At 33.3% G+C, this 10,403-nt stretch overlaps 1 protein-coding gene across 1 annotated transcript; it reads left to right on the forward strand.

Annotated features, from left to right (window-relative positions):
• On the forward strand, nt 5,368–10,397 carry LOC107604986 (beta-glucosidase BoGH3B). Its single transcript, XM_016306717.2, has 11 exons — nt 5,368–5,747; nt 6,537–6,782; nt 6,931–7,141; nt 7,429–7,519; nt 7,599–7,709; nt 8,033–8,308; nt 8,391–8,495; nt 8,598–8,780; nt 8,899–9,103; nt 9,195–9,735; nt 10,059–10,397. Exons 2-10 carry the CDS (start codon nt 6,557–6,559, stop codon nt 9,689–9,691), a joined length of 1,905 nt encoding a protein of 634 aa, XP_016162203.1. The 5' UTR covers nt 5,368–5,747; nt 6,537–6,556; the 3' UTR covers nt 9,692–9,735; nt 10,059–10,397.

Raw genomic sequence — 10,403 nt, forward strand, 5'->3', positions numbered from 1 at the left:
TTTCTGCCCTCATTCTGCTGTGTATCTACGGACTTAATCAAAACTTGGGGACCAAGTTGCATCTCTATGGTTCGGATTTGGTTGACCAGTGGAAAACAATTCCGGTTACTTCTTCATGGCTTTCGGTCAAGTTGGAAAAGTCAGAAGCAAAGGTTCTACTTTGATGCTTGAGAAGAAAAAGTAAGCTTGTGGGTTGGTGAAGCTCAAGGCTCAAGGTGTTGACCTTGAAAGAAGAACTCAGCCACATGCAAGGAGATATAAGAAGTTTGCTGTTCATTCAGAAACCAAGGAGAGAAAACCAGAGTGTGTGAACAGTGTTATGTTTAGAAGTTCCTCTACTTGGATAATGCTTTCTTTCAAAGAAGCATTCGGCCAATACTGAAGAACTATATCTGAGGTTTGCAAATCTGGTTTTGCACATAGCAAAGAGGCTGCTGATGAAGTCAATCTCCTTCATGTTTTACTGATTGTAAAGTACTTTTCTAAGCTTATCTTTCTGTAATTTCTTGAGAGAAAAGGCATTGTGAGAAAACTCAAGTAAAAGCCATGAGTGGAAAAAGGCTGAGTGAAACACTTGAGAGAAAAGCCTAGAGTTATTTTCAGATTTCTTTAGGTGTGTTTATGTCTTGTATCTTGTACCTGTGAGGTATCCCTTTCTTAGTTGGGTTAGCACTAAGAGGTATAGTTAGGTATTAGCATAGCCAATGTCAAGTTAGGTTAGAACTTGAGTGTGAAAGGATTGGGTCAATCCTGTGTTATTGGTGTATGTAATACTGTTAACTATAGTGAAATTCTTCCATAGTTGTGGAGGAGACTGGATGTAGGTTGCATAGCACAAGGCATCCAAACCAGGATACATGCTGGTGTTAGCTTTTCTCTTCTCTGCTGTGTTCTGTTTTCTGATATTCATGAGACAAAAATAAATTGTCTCATAAATTTTCGCTGCTAAGTTAAAACAGAATCAGAATTACAAATCTGTTTTAAAAGGGTAACAACAACAATTAAAAGGAAGGCATAGATTCAACCCCCCCTTCTCTAAGCCTACCACAACCATCAGTAACAACCAATGTAGCAAAATGAACGAATTCATACAAAATGTAATCGTCATTTGCAATAAGTCGTACGACCAATATAATTTTACATACTCAAAGTTTTCATGATTGCTATATTTTAATTTTTTAAATTTTCTCTTTTATGTTTTAGTATTTTTTATTATCAATAATGATATGTTTTTCACTTTTTCTTTCTTAAATTATAATCTTTTGTAACGTATTTTGATGTCGTCCATACTATTTTTCTTAAACTTATAATGTATATGATTTTTTATCTATTCAAATTTTTAAAAAAAATAACTTGACATGTTTAAAAGCAAATGTCTAGGATAGAATCGATGATCTACTCCGAAAAATAGCTCATTAAATGTTGAAACTAATTCCTACAACATTAACATAATTCACTTTTTTATGGGCATAATTGAATCTAAACACAAATAGTGGATATAATATTAAAATCGAACACATCCAAGTGAGACCTAATTGAGAATGAATACATCTAAGTGAGAATAATTGAAAAATATAATCTGATTTGTTAGTATAATTGATAGTAGGATAACATTGAATCACTTTTATAAACGTTAAGGATACAAATAGAACGATTTAAACGTTAGGGACACAAATAGAACTTACCCCAAACGTTGGGGACAAAAACGATATTTTACTCTATATAAATTTATAAAAAAGAGTAATATTATTCATTCTCGGTTAAAAAATCTTATAATTTAACAAAAGAAACTTACGTGGTTTTATTTCTAGTTATGAAAGTAAATAATCCTGTAATATAGAAACAAATCATCCTCTCTTTTTAAAGAAATATTCATAAAAGAAGATATCATAGACTTTAAATCAAACTCTCCAATTAATCTCTAACTAAGTATTCATTCATACCATGACCAAAATAAATAAACTGCATTTATAGAATAGTAACTCTTCAGTTAAAGATAGGATTATTTTTAAAAGTACTTAACAGAGAACTTTTTAAAATTGGTTATGTGCTTAAAAAAAATCTAATATAGACTATAACCTTATATATTAATTAATATCTAAATTTTAAAAACTATTATAGTATTTTTAAATTCTAAAAATTATTTTATTAAACGTATTTATTGTTATTTGTGTTTATTAAAAATCATTTTTGTATTAGTTCGTTCATTTTGCTACATTAGTTGTTACTATTACACATGTTTATATAATAAGCTACTCTCCTCATAATTCGCTACAGGGTGTAGCGGATTATGCTTTCACAAAATTTGGTCATAAACCGCTACAACGTGTAGCGGTTTATGTTATGCATGCTCTCAACGTAATCCGCGAGAGGGTATAGAGGATTACGTGCATCTAACTTTCGCTACAGGGTATAGCAAATTACATACAATTGCATTTGTTGTATTTGTGTCTGGAGTTTGCCAATGTTGTATTTGCGTAACGTTTTTCTTCAATCATTTTATTTATGTAAATTGCCCTATTTGGAGGGTATAAGCCCTTTTGCCGATCGCTTTGTTGATTTGAAAAGATCAAATCCTTTCGGTCATCCTCTTTTAATTGAGTTGGTTTATTGGTTTGCCGAGCTTATCTAAGCTCTTTGATTTCCAACTGTCCAATTGATTTTTCTTATAACTCTGCTAAAGTCTTCTTCTTGACGACAATAATAGTCTCTTAGAACTTGCCAGAGCGAAAGGCCACTCTTAAAGGCATGGAACTTGGAAGTGGTGTCGGGGTTGGAGCTGGGGATCTCAATTTCTATTTTATTGAACTTCGTCATGTAGTCATGAATATCTTTGTATTGACCTTGTTTGATTGTGCTAAGGTAGTTGGAATCATGAACATATATCTTGGATGTTGCAAAATTATTGGTGAAGAGGTCGACCATCCAGTTTTTGAAAAGTAGATATAGAACTTGCATGTAAAGATGAAAACCATAACAAAGCATCACCATCCAAAAAACTAAGAAAAGAACGATAAAGAATAAAGTCAGAGGCACCATATGTACTAGCATCTTAGAACAAAATTTTGTGACGTTTAAGTTTGGATCACCAAGTCCTTCGTATGACTTGAGGACTGTTGGGAGAGTAAAGTTGGCAGGCAACTTAAAACTCATGATATCTTTAGAGAAGAGGTGGGAAGATCTCTTTGCTCCTTTAGTTAGGGTGACCTCTATCATAATGTTAGTCTCTGAGGTAGGGTCATTGCGATAGTTGTCATTGTTGACATTCTTTCGATCCTCATCTTCGTTACGATTATTCTGTCACTGAGTTAATAGGTTGGCCATTATTTGGACCTTGCTTGTAACGCAGCGTTCATAGCCAATAACTCGGCCTGAGTTGGTGGAGGAGGTGAAGTTTGTTCATCAGCCAGCCATAGTCGAAATCCTACAAAAAAAGATTAATAATAAATAAAAAAAGAAAATATGGGATATAACAATAAAGTTCGTTCCTCGTGGTAAATCCCGAATATTCTTGCTAATAAGAGGTCTATTCGAATTATAACTTTTAGCCGTCAAATTATAGCTAGTGATTAGATCATAAATAATGCTGTTGTTTAGATCAACCTTACTTAAGTAGGTCAGTGATCCAAATATAATCTTTAAAAAATGTATAATTTACGAAATATTTTACTCTATAACTTAAATCAAGATAATTAAAAGCATTCATAAAAACATCTTTTAAATAGCATGTACCACCATTAATGATAACAATACGATTAGGTATTTTTAAATTTATCTTTTAAACAACTTTTTGTTATATTAATTTAAAAAATTAAAACAAACACATTCAAATAGATTTAATATTTTTTAATTTAAAATACACATTTAAAAAAACAGTTTGAGTCAAACTAAAATTAAACAATTTAATTTTAAATCTTCTAAACCTTAACACATCCCAAAACACCCCTTAAATATCTCAAAACACATATTTCACTCTATTAAACCTTTTACTTGCTCATAAAATCTAAATCTGCAGCGCTTCACACTCCTCCTCAATTGCCGCGCTCCTCCCCTATGCCACACTCCTTCCATGTCCTGCACTCTTCTCTCGCCGTGCTCCTCCCATTTTCGCCGCGCTCCAATCTTCTGCTGGAATTTGGATGTATAACGCGTTTTTCGTCTTTTCCGCCCCCTCTAGTAAAAGATTCTATCTTTCTAATATATGTTTATGTTTGTATTTGAGGGAGAAAGTTTCGTTCTTGTAAGAATAGTTTTGAAGCTATCATTGCTAAATAAACATAATAACTACTATCTTTACATCCATCTTTTTATGTTTTTTGATAATTTTATATGTGTTTATAAAATATTTGGTTTGTTATTTGTGATTCTAGATGTGTTTACTTAATTTTACCAAATAAATTTATATTATGTATATTTTTAAATGTGTTTTAAAAATATTTTATTTATTATTTATTATTTTAGATGTGTTTTGAATATAATTAAAAATTATACCATAAATCAAATCATTTTTTTCAAAAGACACCGCTAAAAAACTACAGATAACGCTTTCCAGCCTTTTGTAGTAAAAGATTCTATCTTTTTAAATCTATGTTTCTATTTGTATTTAAGGGAGAAAATTTCATTCTTATAAGAATAATTTTGAAGCTATCATAGCTAAAAAAATATAGTAACTATTATCTTTACGCTTGATAGTATTCATCTTTTTATGATTTTTGATAATTTTGTATGTATTTACAAAATATTTGGTATGTTATTTGTTATTTTAGATGTGATGTGTTAACTTAATTTTACCAAAAAAATATATTATATGTATTTTTAGATGTATTTTAAAAATAATTTATTGATTATTTGTTATTTTAGATGTGTACCTAACAATACTTAATAAAAAAAAATCAATAAAAAAAAGAAAATTCTATAAAGACAAGTGCAAATAAAAATATAGAAGTCTGTGTTTAATTAGTTTGAAATATTTTTTTTCTAAAAAATGTATTTTTAACGTATCAAGACAAAGGATCAGTTTGAATTGATTTTTGAAAAAAATACTTATTTTTAAAAAAAAAAATTCTAATAGAATAATCTGAAATTAAATATGTCAACTAATATGATTTTTTTGTTCAAAAAAAGGAAATATTCCATGTGGATTGCAATCTAGAAAGTAATATCATTGTGAATATGGTGGGTTCACTAATCTCAAAAAGGTGAATTAATTATTTAAATAGGTAAAGTAATAAGCACGTTAGTGGTCTATTAACCCGATTTTAATACATCCAATATCTCTTCCCATATCATTTTTTTATACAATATAATATTTTTTAGGTGTGATTATACAATATAATAATATATAGTACATAACTAGAGATATAGAAATATTGAAATATTTGCAAGTAGTTGGGTCGGGTGGAGACTGAAGAAGATAGGAGGTCTCTTCCAGTTCCAGCTTTCACTTGCCGTGCCGGAATCCATGCGTCGCCGCATTCCTCCATTCCTCGGTCAAACCACGTGCCCGTTCTACCTCAATCCAATCCTTACTCACATACATTATTCTCTTCTTTTTCTCTTCCTCTTCTTCTATATATACACATATGAATGATGATGAATAGTGTAATTAAAAAACTAAACATCTTTCTATTTCTATCTAGTGCTGCTCTTTACATTGCTCTCCGTATTTCGTTGACGGTTAACGCCTCATTCAATGCACACTGTCACATTTGAATAATCAACCTTCACTTTCCCATACCGATTCCAAGGTAACTCTGATTTTTGAAGGTGTTACTGTTGGCTTTGTCAATTTTTGAAAAGCATGCGTTTTCTGTGCTAATATATTTTGGATAACGGTTAGTTCACCAATGTGTAACTGTGATCGATCTTCTTGGACACTATTATAGTATTGTTTGTATATTTGCATGTGAGTTTTTGGTAGGATTGGAAACCATGAATGTGTTTCTTCATGACAATTTTAAGCTTTTTGAGAGAGATGCTGCATAGACAGAATCGAAGTTTCTATGATCAAAAGGTTTAGAATCGTATCGTTTGCTCCATTCTTCAAAATATGAATGTTGACTTTTAGGATAATGTAGAGTGGCCTTGTACATTCTCCACAGCTTAAGCCGAGGTTGTGCAGTTGGAAAGCTTCATGCCGAAAAGAGGGCTTTTGGGAAAGAAGGCTTGTTTAGAATTATATTATATCATGAATTATATTTCCACATGGTTTGAGCTAAAGTTGTTCCTGTGAAATCACATGAATGAATTTTTATCCTAAATCTTGATGGTTCTAAGTGAATGAATTGCTCAAGTTTCCAACTGCACTTTGCCAGCTTCAATGAGCAATCAACATTATGTTCCATTTTAGTTTTCTTTTGCACCATCTTTTAATTGATCCATCTCTACTAGTCTTAGAAGCTGTGCATTCTTTTATACATTGAGAGGGGTTTGTTCTTGTTTGAGATTCAATGTGTTGAATCTGAGGCACATGCACACAATTGACATATTTTTTTATGTACTTGGAATTAATCGAAATCCTCTTGAACTTGTTGCAGTATTCAGGTGGTTGCACGAAATGGCTAAAATCCGCATCGCCATCATCTTATTGGGGCTCTGCCTAGTATGCAATTCGGCAGGTTTGGCAGAGGCAGAGTACATGAAGTACAAGGACCCCAAACTGTCAATCGATGCAAGGGTCGAGGATCTTATTAGCCGGATGACTCTTGAGGAGAAAATTGGCCAGATGTTGCAAGTCGAACGCAAGTATGTGTCTGCTGATGACATCAAGAAGTATTCTATTGGTATGTACCAGGCCTTTCTTTTCCCTTTTTTAAGAAATAAATGGGAGAAAACTAGAAATGAATTTTACTAATTCCAAAAGATCTAACAGTATAATCTCTCGGATACAGTAGTCATTAGTGACAAAAAATGATGTTTTCTTTGGAGTAGGGAGTGTCATGAGCGAGGCAGGGAGTATTCCAGGTCCATCTCGATTGGCTTCTGCGCAAACCTGGATTGACATGGTGAATGAATTTCAGAAGGGTGCTGTATCAAGCCGGCTTGGAATTCCAATGTTTTATGGCATTGATGCCGTTCATGGCCACAGCACTGTTTATAAAGCAACTTTTTTCCCTCACAATATTGGCCTTGGAGCTACCAGGTAATTTATATTTGTAATACTCCATAAATATGCTCTGTTAAATTATAATCACAAACATTCCCAATTGTTTATTTCGAATATGATGATGAATTAATTTGCACTCAAGTACAGATGAAAATGGTTATCCAAAATTTTGAGGAATGTCACAGATACAGTTTGGCTTATATTCACACCATATGTCTTATGTTTGGGATTTTCTTTGGAATAAAGTTTTCTAACTTTCAGTGTATTCCATGGCATTATTGTTTTAAATGAACATAATCAATTACATGATTTTTGCTGATCAGAGATCCTGAACTTATTAAGAGAATTGGAGCTGCCACTGCCCTTGAAGTTAGAGCAACAGGAATTCAATATGCCTATGCACCTTGTATAGCAGTAAGTAACTACTTCAACCAACTTCCTTGTGCTCTAAGCGTGTAGAGAATTTTCAGTACTTACTTATTATTCTTTATAGGTATGTAGAGATCCAAGATGGGGTCGGTGTTACGAAAGCTACGGCGAAGATCCTGCACTAGTTCAGTCAATGACTGAAATAATACCAGGTTATTGTTTGGTTCTTACCTTTGTTGTTGCATATTACTTCAGTTGACTCCTATGCTTATTTAACAGTACAAGTAGTAAAGTGTTCGATTCATTTAGCCGTAGGTTTTCCATGAAGTAACATGCACAATTGCACATTACCAGTCTTGGGTTAATTTATTAAATAGGTATTACTAAGCTTCAGAACAAAAATACATATACTTGAGTGTCCTCATTTCTCGCCCTCTGAATTTTCACATTTTTGTTTACTATGAGATGAAGGAATTTATTTTAGTTCAATATGCTGAATATGATTTTGTTTAATATTAATTTTGTTATGCTATTGATTTTAGTTCTGTTAGTATTAAGCGTCTGAAATTCTTATATACTGTGTTGGACAGTGAAAAGGTCATAGGTTCTGCTAAGCACTATGTGGGTGATGGTGGAACAATCAATGGGATTGATGAGTACAACACTGTCATAGATAGAGAGGGCTTGCTGAGAATTCACATGCCGGGTTATTTTGCTGCAATTAGCAAGGGAGTTGCAACGATTATGGTCTCTTACTCCAGTTGGAATGGAGTAAAAATGCATGCTAATCGTGAACTTATTACCGGATTCCTCAAGAATGCCCTCCATTTCAAGGTAAAAATAGTTTGAAACACTAATTGTCAGGCATACAGAATTCCTAAACAGCACCTCATTTTTTCTTACTGGATTATGCCAGGGCGTGGTTATTTCAGATTTTGAGGGTATTGATAGGATCACCACTCCACCTCATGCAAATTTCACATATTCAGTTGAAGCTGGAGTTTCTGCTGGCATTGACATGGTATGTATACCAAAATTATATTGTTATGTATGCCTATATGGATGATGCTTTTGAAATTACATCGGTTTAGGAATTCGTTAACACACTTTGCTTGATCTCCAGTTCATGGTTCCTCAATTCTACAAAGAATTCGTAGATGATCTAACCAAATTGGTGACAAAGAAGTTCATTCCTATGAGTCGAATCGATGATGCAGCAAAGAGAATTTTGTGGGTTAAATTCATGATGGGCCTATTTGAGAACCCTTTTGCTGATTACAGTTTGGTTAGATATCTGGGAATACAGGTCAGCAGTTCTGTTATTTTATCTTGTGTATGTCGTTTAAATTCCCTAATAAGTTTCAAAATAAGAAATAATAAGGATTGCCTTGTATCTTATCCAAGTTCACCAAAATCCTGAACAGGAGCATAGAGAATTGGCTAGGGAAGCTGTGAGGAAATCACTGGTCCTTCTTAAAAATGGCGAATCTGTTGAGAAGCCTCTATTGCCTCTTCGTCGGAAGGCTTCGAAAATACTTGTAGCCGGAAGCCATGCAGATAATCTAGGATATCAGTGTGGCGGCTGGACTATTGAATGGCAAGGAATCAGTGGCAATGATATTCTCAAAGGTAAAATTATTATTATTATTTAATTGTACTTCTTTCAATTGTCATTCGAATATTGCAACTCTTCTTATTCTTGTGATGTTTGTATGATTAGGGACTACAATTCTCAATGCTATAAGAAACACTGTTGATCCAGAGACCATAGTGACCTACAAGGAGAATCCTGATGCCGAATTTGTCAAGTCCAATGGATTTTCTTATGCCATAGTTGTAGTAGGAGAGCATCCCTATGCTGAAATGCATGGTGATAACAAGAACTTGACCATCCCGGACCCTGGCCCCGAGACCATAACAAATGTATGTGGAGCCATAAAATGTGTGGTGGTTGTTATTTCCGGCCGCCCTGTAGTTATTGAACCATATCTTCATATAATAGACGCTCTTGTGGCTGCTTGGCTTCCGGGAAGTGAAGGCCAGGGTGTAGCTGATGTCCTATATGGCGACTACGGTTTCACCGGAAAGCTTCCAAGGACATGGTTCAAAACTGTTGATCAATTACCAATGAATGTTGGAGATCCTCATTATGATCCCCTTTTCCCATTTGGATTTGGCCTTTCTACTGAATCTATTAAGGCCATTTACTCAGCATAGAAATTTCATTTCTCTGAGATAACGTTAAGCAAAAGCAACTATAGGTAAAGTTGATTCTCAGGTTTATTCCTTTTTTCAATTTCCAATTTTATTTTGTCCAGGTATTTCTTTTATTCTTTTTGGGATTAGATACTGTTTCCGTTAGAGTCTATGGCAAGATATATTAAAAAAAGGTACAAATTGTATGATAGTAGGATCACCATTATGCATGGAATTACCTATTTTTTGCTAAAAACGTGAAGAATCTGAATATTCTAAAGAATTATTAAGAGTATGCAGTTACTGAGAGAAAAAGAAAAAAAAAAGTTCTATAATTTTTCACACTAGATACTTACTTGCCTTTTGTTTCTGACTCTCTTTCCTACAGATAGGAAGTGCAATGCAGAGAATCCATTTACATAGCAAGAGAGGTTCTTGATCCCTTGTGAACCTTCAGATTGTTAAAGTCGAGAATAAAGAAATGCTGTTTTATTTGTATAGCTCAGGTTAAGTCATATAGGTGTCGTTTGGCCTTGGAGCTTATTTATATGCTCATTTATGGTCCCCATGTACCAATAGCTCTTCTCTTTTCTTCTTTCTTTCTTTCTCATTTATCTATAGATAAAGAAATGTATAAATAGATGCAGTGCAAGTATAGATAGTTAATATAAAATGTCTGAATAAAATGTAAATAAAAGATTGAAGAACTGTTTGAATTACTGTTTAAGGATTA

Source organism: Arachis ipaensis, chromosome B06 (assembly GCF_000816755.2).
Source record: "Arachis ipaensis cultivar K30076 chromosome B06, Araip1.1, whole genome shotgun sequence".
NCBI lineage: Eukaryota > Viridiplantae > Streptophyta > Magnoliopsida > Fabales > Fabaceae > Arachis > Arachis ipaensis.

Excerpts from the sequence above, each read along its gene's own strand:
- LOC107604986 (XM_016306717.2), top strand. The coding sequence starts at position 6,557 with ATGGCTAAAATCCGCATCGCCATCATCTTATTGGGGCTCTGCCTAGTA. Across the intron at positions 7,142-7,428 it reads ATTGGCCTTGGAGCTACCAG|AGATCCTGAACTTATTAAGA; the intron begins GTAATTTATATT and ends TTTGCTGATCAG. Across the intron at positions 7,520-7,598 it reads CCTATGCACCTTGTATAGCA|GTATGTAGAGATCCAAGATG; the intron begins GTAAGTAACTAC and ends TATTCTTTATAG.